This window comes from Dendrobates tinctorius, unplaced genomic scaffold (assembly GCF_039654945.1).
Source record: "Dendrobates tinctorius isolate UK_male_01 unplaced genomic scaffold, ASM3965494v1 ptg000069l, whole genome shotgun sequence".
NCBI lineage: Eukaryota > Metazoa > Chordata > Amphibia > Anura > Dendrobatidae > Dendrobates > Dendrobates tinctorius.
Window position 1 is genome coordinate 35,368,241 of NW_027361737.1, and position 23,154 is coordinate 35,391,394.

The 23,154-nt window shown below is 47.4% G+C and overlaps 1 protein-coding gene across 1 annotated transcript in view; it reads left to right on the forward strand.

Moving 5' to 3' along the window:
* SPHKAP (SPHK1 interactor, AKAP domain containing) overlaps window positions 1-23,154 on the forward strand; it is a 411,513-nt gene that overhangs the window by 336,936 nt on the left and 51,423 nt on the right. The window contains exon 5 of the mRNA XM_073581316.1: window positions 8,428-8,562. Coding sequence (XP_073437417.1) covers window positions 8,428-8,562 — 135 coding nt within the window. The remainder of the gene's footprint in view (window positions 1-8,427; window positions 8,563-23,154) is intronic.

The window sequence follows — 23,154 nt, forward strand, 5'->3', positions numbered from 1 at the left end:
GTCCCCTCAAGACTTGGTGCCTGGGAAAACTCTTTCCATCTCCGGAATTGGAGGCGTTGAACCGGCGCTGCCCGTCGCCAAGGTGTTTTTGGACTGGGGTGCTGGGAGGGGAATGCGGGAGGTGGGAGTAACGCTAAATATTCCTGCCAATGTGTTGCTTGGGACCGATTTGGGGCGGCTAGTGTCTCAGTATGTGGCTACTGAACCCCCAAGTCCAGCTCCCCAAGAATGTCATGATTCTACTGTGAATGCTAATGTTAATGTGTTGAACGTGCCTCCAACAGTGGAGGAGGGAGTGAAACCTGATGGTAAGCCATGCACTGACACTACACACACAGGGCTCACAGTGAGGACAGGTGGGAAGACTTCAGGGGAGAGCACAGAGGTGGAGGGAGGGGCTGCTATGGGCAGTGTAGGGCCCCTAAGTGAATCCAGCCTGCTGAGTCTAGGGCCTCTGCAGAAAGAGGAACAGGCCATGGGAGGAGGGGGCGTCCCGGGAGAGGAGCCACCAGGTAAGACCCCAGGGCAGGAGTTCCCCGCATCCGGGATGTCAGGAGGCCAGGGAAGTCTGCCTGACCCTTCCCCTTGGTCAAGGGCCGAGGGGAAGCAGGCGCTACCTGTGGTCTCAGCGGTCATGGCCGCTGTTACCTGGAGTAGGAGCGCCGGAGCCCAAGGGGCCTCGCCGAAGTCCGACGGTTTCCCCCCCTCCGACCAAGTTGCTGCCGAGTCAGACAGCGGCCAGGAGACAGATCCCAGGGAGCTGACAGAGGATGTGGCAGTTTCGTCAATTCTTGCCACATCGAGTCAAGGATTTCAGGCAGCGATGGAAGCTGACGCTAGCCTGAAAGCTCTCAAGGAGCAGGGGCGGCACAGCCTCCCCTGAAGTCTGACCGCGAGCGAGTGGTCTGGGACCAGGGACGGCTTTTCCGGGTAACAGTCCAGCAGGGTTCACCGGAGGCGTGGCCCAGGGACCGACAGTTAGTGGTACCCTATCCGTTCAGGGCAGAATTGTTGCAGATCGCACACGAGATTCCCATGGCCGGACACCTAGGGATCACTAAAACAAGGGCCAGGCTAGCTCAGCATTTCTACTGGCCGGGAATGAGGACCGAGGTGATTGCCTACTGCCGTTCGTGTGACACCTGTTAGAGGGTGGGGAAGGCGGGGTGGCGCCCCAAAGCCCCACTGGTAACTCTGCCCATCATCGAAGAGCCTTTCTCAAGGGTGACTATGGATCTCATTGGACCTCTGTCCACTCCCAGTCGCTCCGGGAAATGCTTCATACTAACGGTAGTGGACTATGCCACCCGGTACCCGGAGGCGGTAGCTTTGTCGTCCATTCAGGCCGACAAAGTGGCCACTGCCTTACTGGAGATTTTCTCCAGAGTGGGGTTCCCCCAGGAAATGCTCACCGACCGAGGGACCCAGTTCATGTCGCAGCTGATGGAGTCTCTTTGTAAGCAGATACAGGTGCAACATCTGGTAGCCAGCCCGTACCACCCACAGACCAATGGCCTGTGTGAGCGGTTCAATGACACCTTAAAGCAGATGCTGAAGATGTTGGTTGACTCCCACAGGAGAGACTGGGAGCAGTATCTCCCACACCTGCTGTTTGCCTACCGGGAGGTCCCACAGGCCTCAACGGGGTTCTCCCCCTTTAAGCTCCTGTACGGGCGACATGTACGGGGGCCCCTTTCTCTGGTGAAGGAAGCATGGGAATGGGATTTGGCCACCCCTGGAGTGTCGGTCATTGAGTATGTTGTGCGCTTCTGGGACAGAATGATGGCCTTGACACGGCTGGTGCATGACAATATGGCCCAAGCCCAGGCTGACCAGAAGCGGTGGTACGACCAGAATGCTTGTGAGCGGACCTACCAGGTGGGTCAAAAGGTGTGGGTACTGGTCCCCATACCGCAAAACAAGCTTCAGGCGGCCTGGGAGGGTCCATATCTCGTGCACCAGCAGCTCAACGCTGTCACCTATCTGGTCACCCTGGACCACACCCGTGGATGGAGGAAGGCCTTCCACGTGAACATGATGAGGGCCCATCATGAGCAGGAGGCTTGTGCCCACCCAGTGTGCAACCTTCCCGAGGAAGGAGAGGTAGAAACCGTCCTGGATCTGCTCACCCAAGCCAAGGCGGGTGGATCCATCGACGAGGATGTGGGGGTTGGCCACCAGCTCTCAGAGGACCAACGTTCCCAGCTGGGGATCACCCTACACCACTTTTGAGAGCTGTTCAGCAGCCTGCCCAGAAGGACTGAGACAGCCGTCCATGACGTGGACACTGGCAATCACCCCCCGATCCGGCGTTCAGCGTATCAGGTCTCTCTTGAGGTGCAGCAGCACATGCGCCAAGAGATAGATGAGATGCTGAAGCTGGGGGTGATCCAAGTGTCCAACAGCGCGTGGGCTTCGCCTGTAGTCCTCGTCCCTAAAAAGGACCGAATTATGCGGTTCTGCATGGACTACCGGGGGCTCAAGGCTATGACGGTCACCGATGCGTACCCAATGCCACGCATCGATGACCTGCTCGATCAGCTGGCGGGGGCCAAGTACCTGACCATCATGGATCTGAGCAGGGGGTATTGGCAGATTCCCCTGACCCCTGGGGCACGGGAACGTTCTGCCTTTATCACCCTATTCGGATTGTACGAGTCCACGGTGATGCCATTCGGCATGAAGAATGCCCCTGCCACTTTTCAGAGGATGGTCAACACGCTGCTCGAGGGACTGGAAGGGTATGCGACCGCGTACCTAGATGACATTGCCATCTTCAGTCCCACCTGGGAGGATCACCTAGAGCAGTGGTCCCCAACCTTTTTTGCACCAGGGACCGGTTTCAAGCAAGACCATTCTTCCATGGCCCGGCAGGGCGGGGATGGAGGTGTGGCAGGGGCGGGGCTTTTGTCATAAGGGGGCGGGGCTATGGACACGGTTGTAGTGTAGCAGTGCATACTTATAATTAAATAACATTTATAATGTGACTCAACTCCCCATAGGTTTTGAATGAGTGCTCCATCACCCCCTTCTCCCCATCATTGCCTTCACCCCATCACTCCCTTCTCTCCATCATTGCCTTCACCCCATCACTGCTGTCTCTCCATCATTGCCTTCACCCCATCACTCCCTTCTCTCCATCATTGCCTTCACCCCATCACTGCTGTCTCTCCATCATTGCCTTCACCCCATCACTGCTGTCTCTCCATCATTGCCTTCACCCCATCACTCCCTTCTCCCCATCATTGCCTTCACCCCATCACTCCCTTCTCCCCATCATTGCCTTCACCCCATCACTGCTGTCTCTCCATCATTGCCTTCACCCCATCACTGCTGTCTCTCCATCACTGCCTTCACCCCATCACTCCCTTCTCCCCATCATTGCCTTCACCCCATCACTCCCTTCTCCCCATCATTGCCTTCACCCCATCACTGCTGTCTCTCCATCATTGCCTTCACCCCATCACTGCTGTCTCTCCATCATTGCCTTCACCCCATCACTGCTGTCTCTCCATCATTGCCTTCACCCCATCACTGCTGTCTCTCCATCATTGCCTTCACCCCATCACTGCTGTCTCTCCATCATTGCCTTCACCCCATCACTGCTGTCTCTCCATCATTGCCTTCACCCCATCACTGCTGTCTCTCCATCATTGCCTTCACCCCATCACTGCTGTCTCTCCATCATTGCCTTCACCCCATCACTGCTGTTTCTCCATCATTGCCTTCACCCCATCACTCCCTTCTCCCCATCATTGCTTGCACCCCATCACTGCCATCTCTCCATCACTCCCCTCATGTCCCCATCTCCTCCAGGGCCAGGCTACACAAACACAGACCAACACACACACACACACACACACACACACACACACACAGACATACATGTACACACACAGACAGACATACACACACACACCACCTCTCTCCTCTCACCTGCCCGCCACCCGCGCTTCCTCGCTCTGACACAGCAGCGGCCGCGCTCTCCTCTCTGTGTCAGTCAGAGACAGGAAGCGCGGGTGGCGGGCAGGAAGCTGGACGCAGTGGACGGGTCCTTGCAGCTCCGCTCCTGCTATTCCCTCTTGCAGGCAGCGGAGCTGCTTGGATCGCTCCCTGGCCGCCGCTAAGAACTGCTGCGCGCCGCCTCAGCCCCCGCTACGCCACTGACCGCCCCTGGCTCCCCTTGTGTCCGCGGACCGGCAAGGGCACTGCAGCGGCCCGGTGCTGGGCCGCGGACCGGCGGTTGGGGACCCCTGACCTAGAGCACCTGGCGTAGGTGCTCGGGCGGATCCAGTGAGCAGGCTTGACCATTAAGCCGGAAAAATGCCAGTTGGGTATGAGTGAGGTCCACTACCTGGGACACCGGGTAGGTGGTGGAGCTCTGAAGCCAGAGCCCGGGAAGGTGGATGCCATCGCATCCTGGCCCACCCCCAGGACCAAGAAGCAGTCCTTCTTGGGGACTGCTGGGTACTATAGGAGGTTTGTTCCACACTATAGTGCCCTGGCCAAGCCCCTGACGGACCTCACCAAGAAGAAGCTGCCCATCACAGTCGACTGGACAGTCGCCTGCGAGACAGCTTTCCAGATGCTCAAGACCGCCCTTTCTAGCTCTCCTGTACTACAGGCAGCCGACTTCACGCGGCCGTTCGTAGTGCAGACCGACGCCAGCGACTTCGGCCTCGGTGCTGTGCTCAGCCAGGTCGACACTACGGGCCATGAACACCCCGTTCTGTACCTGAGCCGGAAGCTCCTGCCGAGGGAAGTGGCCTATTCCACGATGGAGAAGGAATGTCTGGCAATTGTGTGGGCCCTGCAGCGTCTGCAGCCATACTTGTACGGATGCCAATTCACTGTGGAAACAGACCACAACCCCCTCAGCTGGTTACACACGGTCTCTGGGATGAATGGGAGGTTGCTACGCTGGAGCCTTGCTCTCCAGCAGTATCACTTCACCATTCGCCACAAAAGAGGCAGGTAGCATGGTAACGCTGATGGGCTGTCCTGGCAAGGAGAGGGTGCGGAAGGGCGCATGGGGGAACACAGGAATGTGATACCCCCTAGTGCCCTCTAAAGCAGTGAGGTGTGATGAAGGAGCAGCCGCCATCTTGGATATGGGGCCTAATGCTCGCCTCATGTCTGAGCTTGGCCTGACCATTTTGGTCTGAGTTCACAAGAATTACAGGCAGCTAACTGCTCCTACCCCCCCAGGGTCTGTAAGCATATTGAAGAAAACAGGATTTAGTGCTCCAATGTTGAATAGCAAGGTCTTTTAGTATGATAACAAGATAAGGCCCAAAACAGAACTTCAAAGCTTGAGTAGGAGCCACATCAGCATGGGACAGGAAGGTGCCTGGGGGCTTCAATTAGAATATACCTGTCAGCTGGACACAGAAATACACATCCATTGTCTCTCCCAGCCGCTCTGACTCCATCCTAGGATCATGGATTTTGAGCACACCTTTCGAGTTATAGACTCATAAAAAATATCCGTGTGACCCTGAGGAAATCGCGCATCTCGCAGTGTGACTTCTGAGTCGGTGAGGGCTCTGGGACCTGAGATATAGAGACTGGCCCTCCATAGCGACCCAATGGGGCCATGTTTGCTCTCCACACGACTGGCAAAACAAACCACATTCACTGATACCTCTCGTGTCCTGATCCGATCATGCTGTGGAAAGTTACCCCCTTTCTTAGATATTGGGAATAAGTTCTGCAGGGAGCTAAAGAGTGGAGATTATTAGCCCACCCTCTGACACAGGGGGAGGAACCCAGCATGCTTAAGAACTAGCAGCACATGGCAGAGAGACTCACTCTCTCACAGAAGAACCAGATGATGATGATATAAGAAGGAACTGGGGACAGATCTGCCAAGGGGAGCAGCGGCCCGCGCTTTGGGGGTCTGTCCGGCAACTAAGATTCTTGTACCTGTGGACTGCAGAGCTCCCGGCACCCACATGCAACCTACAATCTGGTAAATTGACCTCCAGCTTAATATCTCTGTGTCTTGTACCCTTATTGTTATGTTTTACTCTGACTGCAAATCCACAGTAATTCCATTGTATAGCTTACTGTATATTTCTGTAATTATCTAGTGTGCCCTTACGGCAATTAAACCATAAAATTAATCTTGGGCTGATGCTTTTACTCTGATTACGAATCTTAGAATACCCAGCGGGTAACAGGACATCCTCCCCGGCGGCCATTTGCTCTAGGTGCAGTTCCCTTACTGACCTGAGAGACAAAGGGGGCGCCGGAGAGCTGTGCCTGTGCAGTTACGTCACATTGGTGACGTGGGAGGAACTGTTCTTTCCTCCACACAAGCATTCTGGGAAATCCGACTTTTGCGCTCGTTTTGCTGACCGCATGGCCGTCTTCACGCTGTGGTCGGGTTTCAGTCGGCGAAACCCGACTTTGCCATAAGTCGGCGACTTATAAATCTGGCCGACCTGTTTCGCTCAGCTCTAATCTAGACGCCTTTCTTATATGGTCAGAACACTTCCTGAACCATAGCCACAGTCATGGCAAGAGATTCAAAAACTGCCTGTTCACGAGAATCAAAAGTGGATAAATGCCGTAAGGATATGAAGATCTGCTACCCAGCAATGAGAGTTACAGGCAAACAGTGGGGGGCACTTCTGTGCATAGCAACCACAACTCGTCCGGATATCACAGCCACAGTTGGAATTTTCTGCCGACGTGTAAGTAAGCCACGCCAAAGAGACTGGAATGCAATTAAGAGAATTCTTCAATATCTTAAAGAAACTCAAAGGCTAAATCTTAAGATATCTGCATCAGGAGATCTCACTCTCAGAGGTTATGTGGATGCAAATTGGGCTGGAGATTCAAGTGATCGGAAATCAAGTGGTTACTTGTTCAAGTTAAGAGAAAATTCAATTTCTTGGTCCAGCAGAAAATAAGTGTCAGTCGCATTATCTTCTACAGAAGCAGAATATACATCTGCTTCTTATGCAAGTCAAGAAGTAATTTGGTTGAAACAACTTTTGGAAGATTTCGGCAAGCCATTAGCTCAACCAACAGTTATCTATGAGGACAACCAAGGATGCTTTAAACTTGCCAGCAGTGAGAAGATTAGTGCAAGGACTAAGCACATTGATATAAAACATCACCACTCACCTGCCTTAGTGGAACGTGGTGTACTTGAATTTGTTTATTGTGAGTCTGACAAGATGATAGCTGATGGTCTGACAAAGCCATTATCAAGAGTCAAGTTTGTGGACTTCAGAACCGCAATGGCACTAACATGATGAGTAGTTGTTGAGTGGGGGTGATGGAATATGTTTGGTGAAGCAGCTCCATTCCTGTCTATGAGTGTTTATTTGCTAGATTTGTATGATGTTTATAAAGTTAGAACAAAAAATAACTCCCAGAGGCTCACACAGGCAGAGCATGTGACTGTATTTCCTGTTTTCCTGTTTCTGTGTATGAGAGAAGCAACCTGCTGTAGATGCTGCACAGATAATGACATACATATGATTGATTTCTGACCTATTAAGCTTATCATATATTGTTCCTGATTTTTCCTGAATAAAGAAGCTCTGTTGTCACACGCTTGGAGAGTATCCTGAATAATCCGCTGCCAACACATGTACTATTACTATATATTTAATTACTACAAGGTATTTACTCAGTTTTAAGTTCTACAGATACAAACATGCAAACTGATTTAATATATAAGAAATTGTCTATTATTCACAGTTTGAAGACTAAAGAGCAATTTACAAAGTCTGACATTTGACACCATGGTCTAAGTACAGGGTAAGATGGAGGGAAATGCAAGTAATTTAATAGGAGGCATATTCCTAAATTTGTTGTATCATTTTTTTTTCATGCACCAGAATAGCAGATCTAGGCATAGATTTGTGCTACAAAGCCAGGTTCAGGCATTGAATCTAACAGACAATGGCTAAGCTATGCCTGTCGCTAATGACACTGTCAGAAAAACAACAGCAATTTGTCATTTTTTGGCTCATAGCAGATGTACCAAAATGTGAAACTTTTTCATCACCAGAATAGTGCAAATCAGCTAAAAAGATCTCACCCTAAAACTTATTTGGTTAACTTTTTATCTTGTTTAAGATCTTGTACATGGATGGTACGAAGATTTTGAAACTCTTTCTACTGGGGCTTCATCAGACAGAACAAAAAAATGCCCTGGTGTCATCATACAGACCAAAATGCTATCTGGACCTCACGATCTTTTGTGAAAGTCCATACTAAAATTGAAAATATTTCTCAGAATTTTTTTCCTGTTGCGCCCAGTATAACATTACAATACGTACAAAATTAGTCAATTGTGTTAAGAAACGAAATGGTTAGCACTATATATTATTGTAACTCTTACTAATTCAAAGGAATTTTCTACTTTTTTATGTACTGTACCTAAACCACAAATACTTTGAATTTTAGAAGTTGGATGAAGTGTCTCCAGACCTACTAAAGTTGATAAACTCCATGCGATCACAAGAACTGGCAGAGAATGAGATTGTGTTGTTGAGTGGATTATCTAACACGAAGTGTGATCAGGTTCCAGAGATCCAACAAGTAGGTATAAAGTGTGTACAGTACAAGATTACATCCTATCCTTAGTATACGTCAGATCAGTCGGAGTCTGACTCCTCGCATCACCCTTGATCAGCTGAATGAAGGTGATTGGAAAGAATCATAAGTGACTAGACTCAATACATTGCATAGTGGCCATGAATGGTACTGCAAGCTCTGTCCCATTCACTTTTATGGGAGAGGACTTGCAGGACTACTTAAGATCACAGCACAATGTAATGAGCTCTGTACCACTCACAGTGCAGCACCTTCAGTCAGCTGATTGGTAGGGGTGCCGGTGCGGATAGCCATACTCCAACTAAACTGATATTGATAACCTATCCTAAGGATTGGTCAACAATAGACAAGTATTAAAGTCAAGGAAAGCCTACTTCTTAGGCGTATCACTTGTGGACAGTCTTTATAAATAATAAAAAAAGAAATAGATGGATTGATGGAGGCATAGTTGGATAAATAGATTGATAAGATTCTATCTCTCTCTCTGTCCATCTGTCTATCTATCTCTCTCTGTCCATCTGTCTATCTGTCCATCCTGTACATCTGCCTATTATATTTATTTTAGCTGAATTTACCAAGATTTCTACATTTTACACAGTTAAAGTGTGTGTAACAAGAAATAAATCTTTCATTATTTACCTCTAAATTGTAGTTTACTGTCTCATTTAAAGTATTAGTGGGAACATGTCAGAATGTTTTTGACCCTTAAAGCATTACAACAACCTGAAAGTTCTCATCCACCAGTCTCCAATGGTGTCCTTAGTATCCGTTAGGAACAGCGGAACGCACTAAAATAAAAAAACTAATAAAGTGCATTTGCCGCTCGGGGTCCACCGTGCAGTAGGTTAAATAACCGCTGCTAAGTGGTGGCAGGAGCAATATGGCGGAGGTGCGCACGGGGTTAAACTTCACCCAGGTGCGCAGAGCAATCTCTGTTGAGTCACAGAGATGCCAAACAAGACAAATACAATAGGGCTGAGCCTGTTAAAGTCTCAGTGCTCAGAATAGTTGCACACACGGTATCAGGTCACAGGAGCAGAGCCAAGGACAGCGGGACTGCGTCCCTCTAGACCTACCGTGTGTGCGACGTCGCAACTGCGGACGCCAAGGAGTGCTGCTACTGCAGCATGGCATGGGACACTGCCGCTACACGACAATGCTAGTATGCAAGCGCAATGTCGGACACTAGCAGCTGTGGATGATGAAGCTGAGGCGCGCTGGCGCTGGTACTAAACTCAATCCCTAGCCACAAATGTAATATCAGAGGGTAGGGGTTTCAAATGAGTCATTCACCAGAATCATGCATCCATCCTCATTCACACAGCAGCAAGTATGACTATACTAGTGCATGGCGGAACAGCCATGCACGCCTTTTATAGCAGCCGGGACCTTCCGGAAGCCTCCAGATCTCAGAGCTGGACCAATGAGAGCTGAAGCAGGACCTGAACACATAACTCCCGATCCCCAATGGGAGATCATCTCATGAGCATGCTCAGAAAATGGACAGAAGGACTTAAGGCCCTTTTACATTTAGCGATGCACCAGCGATCCAACCAGCGATCCGACCCGGTCAGGATCGCTGGTGCATCGCTAAATGATCGTTAGTGAGCTTTCATACAGAAAGATCTCACAGCGATGCAGCAGCGACGCAGCGCACGATACTTACCATTCACACACAGCGATCCTGCGTCCTCCCGCCCGCGTCCAGCGTCGCTCGTCGTCACAGCAGGAAGTCTCAGCAGGAAGCTCCCGACGAGAAATGGAGCCGGACATTCTCGCGCGATCAGCGATGGACAGCGGGGGAGCCGGTCGTTGGTAAGTATCACACATAGCGATATCGCTAGCAATATCGCTATAACATCACAAAACCAGTGACGTTTTAGCGATATTGCTAGCGATATCGCTTAGTGTAAAACCCCCTTTAGCCTCTGGAGAGAATTGCTGCAAGGCAATCTCCTCTGCAGTAGATAAACAGCAGGAGACTGCAGAATGTGAGGGTCTGGATTCCTGCAGAGCCAACGCAGGAATCTGACGCCTAACAGTATCTCCATGTATCCTTTTGCTAAAAATTAAATTTAAAGAGAAACAATTTTTTTATTATTGTAATTATCCTCCAGGCATTATAACTTTATGAATTTTTGTAATGTTCTTTGCTACCTTATTTTGCTTCCTTCTCTCCCAAAACACCATGCTTCAGTGCAGTTGCTCTATAACTTTCTGTATACGTCTTTCCTTGTCTGAGCCTCTCTGCTCCCATCTCCATACTCAGACAAGGAAATTCCACATTTTTGCTGAGCAGCAGTTGAAAACAGTTTCTAAAAGCGCATAAACTGGGTTTAATGACTGCTTGCATATCCAGTTAAGGAGGTGGATTGAAGTCAAGCTGTTCATGACAGGCCCACCCTGTATGGCTTGATTGACATCCCAGAAGACTGGGCTTTTGTTGATATTTTATGTCATTAGGGACATTAATCAAACCATTCAACACAAGAAAATGGTGTGGGCAGCTCAAATCTGCAGTTCTTCCACCTGCATGATTGGATAGAACTAAAATTTTTGCAAAATGGCCATTTATGGGGGCTACTAAGGACATCTTTGGAGTCTTCAGGAAGAGAGCTAGCAGCTAGCGATGTTGCTTTTCAGACATGTTCTCCATAAAGAGAGAGATCCGTTCCCCAGTGTGTTGTAGAGGAGAATCCAGCACTGTATCTACTATAATTTTCTCCCCATCCTACGATGTCTGCGACAATTCATGAGTATATTTTTATCTGCCACAAACATGTCAGTTAGATCCAATAATTTCTCCTATTCCGTTCCAGCGGAATCTATTTTTCATGCTCTGCAATTTCGCATCATTACCAACGTTATTTATATTAATGCCAGAAATGGACCATTACAGCCCACTTACACGTCCCACAGTGCAACCGAGTCATCATATCAAACAAAAGTGAATTCCCTAAATAGCTCCTGCTATTCACCAGCATGGTACACCCTGCACCTATCCATCTACATGTAAAGGATTGTACTCATATCCTCACAATAGACCCGTTACATCAGAAATAATGTGCCACTTTCTTTTATTTATCATGAAAGATAAACTTTCAGATTTAAAGAAGAAGTCTAAGAAATATTTGTATTCACTAATCGCTCCTAATGAGGTAGGTAATGTAGTGTAAGTTTATTAATATTCTTACCGATCACCGTCTTTCCCCGTTTGCAGTGCTGCATCGGTCCTCCTTCTTGCCCACGTAACCTGAATTCAGACAAGCTGTGTTAAAGATGGATTTATGTGTTAAACTGAGGTCATTTTCATGATGTAGACCTATAGAGCCTTGTTCTGAGTCTTATAGACTTACATGGTAAAAAGCAGTGATTGCCCGTTCACACACCGTCTAATGTGTGGAGCGAAGTGGCAGAGTGATCACGTTGACAAGAAGAGGCATGGATGGAAGCTGGATACCGGGAAAGACAGCAATCGGAAAGTATTCCAATACACTTTCATTACATTACGTATATAATTAGGGAAAAAATTTGGCGAGGTATCTTCTAAACAAGAAAATGTAACAACATGGGCACGACATTAACCCGTTTTATGTAAACTGAAAAAATCATCTCTATTTCGATAATACTGTACATATAGACGTTTTGTAGCAATATCATATTCCTTGTTTTTGTGCTTTGTACAGTCACGCTTAGTGATTAACATTGTAAAATGAATTTCAGAGTTTTGATGCATAACTACTTGAAGCATAACCCATACCATGACAATCTGAGATTTTATGGTCCCCAAAATCTGGTTTGTGAGGTGTTGTTGATCTTTGGCTTCCAGCATACCATGATAGTCAGTGGCCACCAGGACAAATTGAGAATTGTTCTTTCTGTAGAGTTGGAGACCCAAATGTTGGCCATCAGTGCTCATGGATTGTTCTCAAAATATTAAGATATCATCTATCCATAGATTTCAGGATTTTTGCAGGTCACCGGGAATCTAATATTCTAGTGTTGATCCTGAAATCGTGGCCCTACAACTCAGGAATAGCTGACTCCAATCTTGAATGGAGCCGAAGTGCATAAGCTTGACCTCATCTCCATTTACTGTCTATGACATTGCATGAAATAGTGGAATCATGTGCTTGGCTTTACCTGGCAAACATATTGACAATGAATGGAGCTGTAGTTGAGCACATGCACCTTCACTCCCTTCATGACAGGACTCTAAAGAACCCAGTTCCCAGGCTCTGCAGTCCTGTTCTTGTGAACACAAGGGGTTTTAGCAGTTAATCTCTATATTATTCTAAAGAGTTAGTGCTTAAAACCAGGAAAAAAGTTGTTCATAGTGTTAATATGTTTAGGAAAAAGAAAATAAAGAAAGGTAGATGAAGGCTCATCTTGTATGGCTGTGCTACAGTAAGCACAACTCTAATGAGGCCATTAAGACAAATGTCACTGGATGTAATCACTGTCAGCATCCAGGGTCTTTAGTTAGGTTTCCTAGACCTTACTGAGGTACTGATATTGCTTCCCAGGAATAGTAAGGTATAATTGAATAGCACGCAGAGGGACACTCAGGAAGGCACAGATGACCAGCAGATGGAAATGATGATAAAGGGAAATTCCTTTATTGGTATAGTCTCCAATAATGTGTTGCAAAGCTTACAGGCCTCTTTTTCAAGTACAAGAAACATAAATATCATTGTCATCATCATCATGTGTTAACACTTCAGAGTTGTCTTTCGTAGGCTTCATAGTAACTAACTGTGGTTAGTTATAACAAATTATAATTATCCTCCATCCCATAGTCCCGTGCCTATATACCCATCATACATATCCACGATCCCATAGGCCCGTGCCCATATACCCATCATACATATTCGCCATCCCATAGTCGAGTGCCCATATACCCATCACACATCCTTCATCTCATAGTCCAATGCCCATATACCCATCATACATATCCTCCATCCCATAGTCCTGTGCCCATATACCCGTCATACATATCCTCCATCCCATAGTCCCATGCCCATATACCCATCACACATCCTCCATCCCATAGTCCCGTGCCCATATACCCATCATACATATCCTCCATCCCATAGTCCAGTGCCCATATACCCATCACACATCCTCCATCTCATAGTCAACCATTACGACATCATAATGAGCGGCAGGGCTTGCAACCTATGATGATATCAGCGTCGCCATGGCAACCATTGTGACATCATAATGAGGGGCGGGGCTTGATACGCACACACTGTTTCCCCATTATGTAGATAGGGGCATTATGACATCATAATCAGGGGCGGGGCTTGAAGCGCACACACTTTTTCCCCAGTATGTAGATAGGGGCAAAATTGTTTGGTGAATTGGAACGTGCGGGGTTAAAATTTCGCCTCACAACATAGCTTAGGACGCTCTCGGGATCCAGACGTGTGACTGTGCCAAATTTTGTGGCTGTAGCTGTGACGGTGCGGATGCCTATCCCGGACATACACACACACACACACACACCCACATACACACACACACACACCCCCACATACACACACACATACATACATACATACATACATACATACATACATACATACATACACACTTTGAGCTTTATATATTAGATTTTTTTTTTTTTCTTTGTGTCCTTTGACTTTTTTCACTATTGAGCACTTGTATTTTAATTGAAATGTGTACAGGATTGGTGCCCTTTTTTGCAAGTATTTAGTGTCAGTTATTGTGTTATGATGGAATGTACGTCTCTTGGCCTGTGAGCCTCAAAACACGTTGCTGGAAACCATGCCAATAAAGTATAAACACAGCCCCGAGCAGAGCCATGGATGTGGTGACACCGGGTGTGCCCACAACCAGTCATGTGACCGGGCCTGCTGCTTCTAGTGTTTCAGGCTACAACAAAATGTCTGCAGTCCTTCTCGGCGATACTCCTATGAAAAATGTTTCCTCCTTAGCTTGGAAAAATTTAACTTGTGGAAAGAAAGATAAGAGAAAGATGGAAAAGGAGGAAAAGCGGAAGTGGCGTGTCTGTTTGAGTCACCCTACTACATAATTTAGTGGTCTCGCCTTTAGAAGTTGCCAAAATTCAGGTTCATTCAACATTCATCGTGATTCGTTACCCAAAAAGTTCTTCAGTTAAAGACGGCATAGACCAAGACCTTTGTTCAGTGGTTTATACCTCTTTTGATGCAACAATTGGTTGGGTTAGGGCTTAGGGAAAAGGGGCATTGTTGGCTAAAGCTGATATTAAATCTGCTTTCTGTTTGTTGATGGTGCGCCCGGATAGTTTACATTTGTTGGGTTGCTTTTCGGAAGGTTCTGATTTTGTAGATAGGTGTCTTCCCATGGGGTGCTCAATTTTTTGTGCTTATTTTAAAGCATTTAGTTTATTTTTGGAATGGGTTATATATAATATATCCAGCATAACTTCAGCTGTTCACTACCTTGATGACTTTTTATTCATTGGGCCACCCGGTTCCCCTATTTGTCAGTCATTGTTGAGATCTATTGAATGGGTAGCTTGTCATTTTGGAGTTCCTTTAGCACAAGAAAAGATAGAAAGCCCCTGTACCTGTATTAGTTTTTTTTATATCACCATTGATACTGTGCGGATGGAGTGCAAGTTGCCCAAGGAAAAAAGAGTGGATTTGCACACAAAGGTTCGTAATGCAGACCAGCTTAAAAAATTCAGTTGAGGGACCTTTAATTATTGCTAAGGAAGCTTGATTTTGCTTGCTGGATTATGCCCATGGGCCCAGTGTTTTCTCGCCACCTGGTGGCGTCAACGGCAGGTGTGTCATTTCCTCTGCATTATATTTTTTTAATGAGGGAACTCAAGCATGATTTGTCAGTTTAGGATGGTTTTCTGGATAAGTATTATGACCGGTCAGTAATGATCGCTGAGTTGGTACTTTGACTGTGAGTCATTAGTGGTGATGGCAATAAATAATTTATCTGGGTCCTCTGCACCTGTTGTACATTTGTTGAGGTATTTTGTTTTGCTGTGCCCTTGCCTTAACCTATGTGTTGTGGTAATTTATGAGCCAGGGGTTGAGAATTCATTTGCTGATTCTCTCTTTTGATTGCAATGAGATTGTTTTCGCACCAGATGCGGAGTCCGCAAGCTGCAAGTGGCCAACATAGCTCTTGGAGCTGGTATTCGAGCGTAGGGTTGCTAGAGCGTCCTTTGCAAAACAGTACATGGGTAGCGTACAAAGCAGCTTTGAGGAAGTGGGAGGCGGGAATTCAGCGAGGTGGGGTCAGAAGAGAACCTCATAGGTGCATTGCTTTGTTGGCTAAGTTGGGTGGTGGCGGAAAGGTGGTCTATTTAAAACATTTGTTTTTTTGGCGGGGATAACAGTTGGTGTTAAGTTTAGGGATTTGGAGGATATCACGAAGCGCTTCTTTGTGGGTCAGGCACTGAAGGGTTTTAGGAAGGGGCTCATGAAGACAGATACTCTTAAACCAGTTTCATTTAAGCTTCTGGAGGAATTAGGGGTGCAAATATGTAACTCTCAATTTGAGGTGATGTTGTTTTAGCTGGATTTTCTTGGTCATTTTTTGAAGCCATGAAAATAGGGAAATTCGTTTCTCCATCCTCAGTTAAAGAGGGTTTGTATTGGATCTGGATGCGGTTGCGTTAGTTTAATCCATTGAATTTTGGATGTATCAATCCAAAACAGATCAAGGTGGAAGAGAGAAAATGGTTATCTTGGGGGCATTGAGGGGGTCCAAAATGTGTCCATTGGAGTGTTTTAAAAGTTATTTAGGCTTAGGAGTGGATTGTTCGGGTCCATTATTAAAGCACAAAGACGGGTCTTTTCTGTCTTGGCATCAATTCGTGGCAGTTTTAAGGAAGTGCCTGGAATCTTTGGGGTTGGAGGCTGACAAGTTCTTCTCTCATTCCTTCCTTAACTGAGCCCAAAAAATGGGAGTTCCGGCTAAGGTGGTTAAAAAATAGGTCAGTGGCAGTCAAGAAGATATAAACTTTATGTGCGACCTCATTTGGCATGAGGGAGGGGTGGAGTGTGGAATGGGAGACATTTGTTTTTGGATTAAGAATTTAAAATGTATCTTCATGCATACAGATCGAGTTGTTTTGTTTTTCACCTCCCTTCTTTTTCCCTTCCCCCCTCTCCTCTGCTCTGCTCTTTCTCCCCATAGGAGGAGCACCACTAGTGTTAATTTTGGGGCACTCATTTGTGTATTGGGTGGTGCTGAGGGCTGATATGCAGAAAAACGGGTGTCAGTTGGGTTTTCCGAGGAACAAGGTTGTAGTGAGATGGATTGGGGTTTGTGGCATGATATGGTGACAGACGTTGCCAGATTTTCACCGTTTTGCGTTGTTAGATCGTTCCCCCTGATATGCTGGTGTTGCATGTAGAGGGAAAATGACCTTGAGATTTGCCCTTTTAGGGATTTGATTAGGGACATTCCCCACAATTTTTTGGCATTTTAGGACAGCTTATTCTAAAATTAAAGCTAGTGTGGTTGAATATTGTGCCCAGAAAAACTTGGTTAAAACTAAAAGAGAAAGAGCGCAATAGGGTCTTACCCAAGTAAAAATGGATATAAATCAAGCTATTATACTCACCAATAACAGGAGAGTTTCAGGCACAATGGAATAGACCATAAATCAGTGACCATAAATCATTAGATTTACAAAGAAAGAATTTTTGGATTTAAACGTGCGCTGCTGGACAAACGACTCCTTGCAGATAATATACTTATATACTTTTAATTCCCAATGCGTTTCGAAGTTAACACTTCTTTCTCAGGGGATGATATGTACCTAAAAACCCAGAAAAACTTGGCACGTTGCTCGGTCTGTCAACAGGATCAATAAGAGGAGAATAAAAATGAATAGAGCAATAGGAAGTTTTATTGCAAGGAACGGAGAGGTTGTAGTGAGGCACATGGAATTTAAGTACAGTGAGTGGAATTAAGTGCGCGATGGGGTGCACTTGAATGCAATTGGGATTTATGGGCCTTGAGCATTCAAGAAGGAGCGGGCATTTCTTTTGGTGAGGTGACAAGTATTATAAGGAGTCCGGTAATGCTCGCTGTGACTGTGTTGAGGTAGTTCTTGGAGTTGGTGGCTAAATTGTGGACGATAACCTCCCCTTTGTGTTCAGATTTTTTTAATTGCCTGGCGGATTTTGGGTGGGGTCCCTGGGAGTCAGTGATACGGAAAAGGTTTTCTGGCAAAACAGGTGCCCACGAGCCTATGGTCGCAGCTGAGGGTAATGCTGGATGGCCTCAAAACATCATGACATCACCCTACCATGACATATTGTACGCCTTCCCCTCCCCCTGTCATAATGATATTTTGAGAACTAGTCAAAGATAAAATGAGCTAATGAAGTGAACGGCGGAGCAGATGCTTGAAGACCGAAGCAGGGTGAACATATATGGAGATCTATGGGGAGTGCATTATGCTATATGGAGGAGTTTGGGGTGCATTATTATATATGGAGGATTATGGGAAGTGCATTATACTGTATAGAGGGTTTTGGGGTGCAGGGTGTAGGGCCATAGTGCCCATTATACTATATAGGGGGCTATGTAGGGGCCATTATAATATTTGGAGGGTTATGGTGGTTATTGTAATATTTGGAGGGCAATGTGGGGGTCATTGTAATATTTGGAGGGCTATGTGGAAGCTTTTATACTTTATGGAGGGAAATGTGGGGGCTATTATGCTGTATACAAGATTACACAGTGTTAAGGTTTTTGTGGGGTCCATCATGCTGTACGGCAGTCATTATGCTGTTTGAAGGGCTATTGAAGACAATTATACAGTGTGGCGATGTGTGGGGCTGCATTGAGGGCTTTGTGGGGGTGACAGATGGGGATCATACTGTTAGTGTCACCATACTTTACCTGGGGAAGTTGAGGTGGGGTACAGTAGGGTCATCATACTGTGCCTGTGGAGGGTACTGTGGAGGAATTCTTTGTTGGTGAATCATACTGCGTTTGAGGGGCACTTTTTTGGCATCATACTTTATGGGTGCAATGAAAGGGGAATCTAGAACTTCTGTAGGAGGAAAATATAATTATATGTCAATCATTTGTATCCAATTTGACATGGGATTATAAAACCCTCTTCCTTTGTGCAGCTGTAACAGGACACATAGCTCAGCTGGGTGTCAAGCCTCAGAAGCCTGTGAGTGACAGATCTCACACGTTGGACCTATTGGACCTATTGTGAGGTGACCAGGGTGGTAGTCATGGCAAGGTGCTGTTGTGTCTCCACACTCTGGCACCCCACAAAGGAAACACAATGTCCCACCTGTTGTGTGTAAAGTAGAATGCTCATATTTGGCTACAGAGTTCCTTACAATCCTGTAATCTCAGCTCCAGATTCAAGGTTCACACAAACAATTCCAGACTCCATGATCATACTCAACAGTTCAATTTTACTTGAAGACAGGGATTTTAGCACAGATATAGCACAATTCACATCCATTTGCATTCCTTGAGCTCTCCCTGCCTCTTCTGACAACTTCTGTCCCGCAGACACGCCTTTCACTTCTACAGCGTCCATGCCCCTAGGTCCACCATCTTCCTCCCATTCCCCTTGTCCAGTTTCCATTGGAAAAAGGTAAAAGGTGCGCTCAGCTCTGCCTAGTCCCGGCCATTAGCCCCAGATCCCCTTTGGAATGGTCACTTCAATAGATGGTGACGGCTCACATGCTGCTTAGCCTGGGATCTCTCATTGCCTCAGCAATCTCCAGCCCCAGGGCTATCTGTCTTCTCTATCATTGCTACAACACTTCATGTCTAACCTAATCAGGAAGTCTCACCATTATATCTCTTACTGCTCTGTACTACACCCATCTCTAACTCCTCCCAACCTGGAATATCCCTTCCTTTAACTATGCCTAGGTTGACACTCTCATTCCCTAGCTCTATAGTGCCTAACTAATCGATACCCAATCTTGTCTTATACAATAACTTCCCTCCTATTCTATATCTTTCCCTAATCTTGTACAAAATAGATGAAAATGGAGCGCCCTCACTCACCAGGGCCGTGGGGTACTCGGTACCAGGCCGGTTGATCTTCTCAACTGGGGGTCGTCACAGCAGCGGTGACCCGGTCCGTGGCCCTGGGGCTCCATTTCAAAGGGGGGTTGTTTCACTGTGCTTATGGTGGTGAAAGTTTATAAGTGATTCGTGACGCCACCTGTGGTGTTCGGCAATGAAGGTGTTAAGCCGACGCTTCAGACAGATCCTCTGGGACAGATGGTGTGGTGCAGCAGTGATGTTATAGCCCTCCACAGGCAGGGCTGTAGTCCCAGGGCAGTGTAGGTGAAGTGACACGTAGATGGTATAGTGTCAGGTGCAAGGGATGTAGCAGTGCTGGGCAGGTTGGCGCCGGAATAAATGGAGGACACCAGGGCATGTAGTTCCAAAGCTTTACTTACAGTCTGTTGCAGGTACAGGTGCCCGCCTCCGTGCCGTGTCCTCCAGGTCAGGAGCTCAGCCAACTTCCAGACAAGATGAAGTACTCCTTTCCAACACTCTGTGCCTTTTCTGAACGTCACCTCTTATAGCGCCTTTGAGTGAAGTACTCTCAGTACTGAGTTACACTAGATTGCCTCCTGTCAGATGTTCCTATGAACGCTACTTGTACGGCAGACAGCTGTAGCCTGCTTCGGGGACTCCTTGCTGCTAAGTCCCGGCTCACTAATATGTTGCTGTTGTGCCCCCAAGTCTTGTGTGGGAATAAAGTGGTCACTACTTCTATTCCTCTGGTGTCTGCTGCAGGACCATTAGTATCCGTACAACCTCGGGGACCGGACCCCGGCCTTGCGCTTAGAACGTGAAAAGGGTTCTCCTCTAACCCTGGTCCTTGTTCTCTTATTCTCCTCACGTTCCGTGCTAATCCTTCTTTCCAATGGAGAATCAAGCTTCCTTTCTCTGTCTCTTTCCTGTGCCAGCAGACCCAGATCACTGTAGCCTGCTGCCGCACTTCCTTCTTCCAGTTGGGTCACCCTTCCAGGGCCGTGGGGTACTCGGTACCGGGCCGGTGTCAGCGGGATGTGTCACAGCAGCGGTGACCCGGACCGTGGCCCCGGGCGCCCAAGCAAATGGCGGGGGGCGCAAATGGTGGAATGTAGTTAATGGAATAGTTTGTGACGCCACCTGTGGTGTTCGGCAAGCTAGGTGTTAAGCCGACGCTGCAGACAAATCCTCCGGGACAGATGTTGTGGTGCAGCAATGATGTTATAGCCCTCCACAGGCACGGCTGTTGTCCCAGGGCAGGATAGGTGAAGAGACACTTAGATGGTGTAGGGTTTGGCGCAGGGGATGTAGCAGTGCCAGGCGGACGGACGCAGAAAGGAATGGAGGACACCAGGGCATGTAGTTCCAAAGCTTTACTCACAGTCTGTAGTGCCCGCTTCTGTGCCGTGTCCTCCGGGTCAGGGACGCAGTCAACCTCCAGGCAAGATGGAATGCTCCCTTCCAACTCTCCGCCAACTTATGTGCCTTTTCTGAACGTCTCCTCTATAGCGCCTCTTCCTGAGGTGTGGTATCCCACCATCCAGGTAAGGGGGAGACTCCCAACCACGTTCCAACACCTGCACCCCACACCACAAAGTAGTGTAGCAAAGCACCTTCGGCGGCTCCCTGCTTGGAGTGTAGCAAAGCACCCATTGGTGGCTCCCTGCTTGGAACACGAAACGTGCTGGGAGGTGGGCGGAGTTAGTTTACATTACAAGGAGCGGGAAGAGTTTAGGATTAGAAGTTAGTTGATTAGAGAGCTGGAGAGAGGAAGATCCCCAGAGAGAGGGATGGATGGATGGAAGTTTTGCAGCAGATCCCAGTGACCTGGGTCTGCTGGCATGGGAAAGGAAGAGAGAGCAACATAGACTGGAAGCCTGATTCTCCATAGAAAGAAAGGATTAGTACGGAACGTGAGGAGTAAAAGAGAACAGAGGACGTGGGTTAGAGGAGAACCCTTCCTAGAAGTTCTAAGCGCAAGGCCGGGGCCCAGTCCCCGAGGTTGTATGGATACTAATGGTCCTGCAGCAGACACCAGAGGGATAGAAGTAGTGACCACTTTATTCCCACACAAGACTTGGGGGCACAACAGCAACTGGATAGTGAGCTGGGACTTAGTAGCAAGGAGTCCCCGAAGCAGGCTACAGCTGTCTGCCGTACAAGTACAGTTCATAGGGACATCAGACAGGAGGAACTCCAGTGTAACTCAGTACTAGGAGTACTTCATCTAAAGGTGCTATAGAGGAGACGTTCAGAAAGGCACATGTTGGCGGAGTGTTGGAAAGGAGTATTCCATCTGGCCTGGAGGTTGACTGAGTCCCTGACCCGGAGGACACGGCACGGAGGCAGGCACCTGTTTGCACAACAGACTGTGAGTAAAGCTTTTGAACTGCATGCTCTGGTGTCCTCCACTTATTCCTGCGCCAACACACCCGGCACTGCTACATCTTGGTGCTCGACATTGCCTCACCTACGTCTTCCCTTGGCCTCTACATCTACACTGCCCTGGGACTACAGCGCTACCTGTGGGGAGCTATAACATCTTTGCTGCGCCATACCATCAGTCCCAGAGGATCTGCATGCAGCGTTGGCTTAACACCTCCCTTGCCGACACCACAGGTGGCATCACGAACTATTCATTTCCACTACATTTCACCATTCATTCTTCCTTTTACTTGGGAGCCCAGGGCCACGGACCGGGTCACCGCTGCTGTGACATTCCCATCTGAGAGACCGGCCCGGTACCAAGTATCCCACAGCCCTGGGAGGGCGACCCAATACTTTATGGGTGCTATGAAAGGGGAATCTAGATCTTCCATGTGAGGAAAATTACTTTGTAAGGACTGCAAAGTTGGGAGATCTGCTCTTCTCTGATCCAGCCAAATATTCTTTTTTTTTTTCTTGGGTAGGGAGCTTCCATGGCCCTTTTCTCTTTTTCCCTTCTCATATCTGTACACGCTCCATTCTGCAATAATGTCTCATCCCATGTGACAAGATTTCATGGGTGAAGGTGCATGTAGACCAGCAGTGGTTTTTCTATTTTAAACCTTGGGCTGCTCTTTTATCTTAATCCACGAATCCACACTTCGGTGTTCTCAGTTTAACGTCATATGCTACCGGGGCTGGACTCTAGTCCGATATAATTCCGGTAATGGCTAACAAGGAACTGGTTGCAGTCCTACCGGGCTGGCACGGCTCTGTTCCACTGGTTCTAGTGAAAGGGGTCTCTCAGACTGTCAGGGTTTCTAACGAGTGGTGTGACACATCAGCTGTGCCAAGCTGACATTATGTATCCTCAGGGGGTGCGGAACATCACGTTGGTGAAAGTGGTGAGACCGTACCTTGTGATCCCCGACGTATTAGTGACGTCAAGCAGGCTGCAAGGTGTAGTTCTTCACAGTCACCCTTCCTCCTTGTGGATTTTTCACTGTTTTATCCTAGACTAACATTTGATTAAGTAAGATATTTCTAAGCATTTACAGAGAGTCTGCAGGCCAGAAAAAAAGAATTATAAGCTGAAGGTAAAGCAATTTTCTCTTTTAAAATATGTCCCAAAGTTTCAAA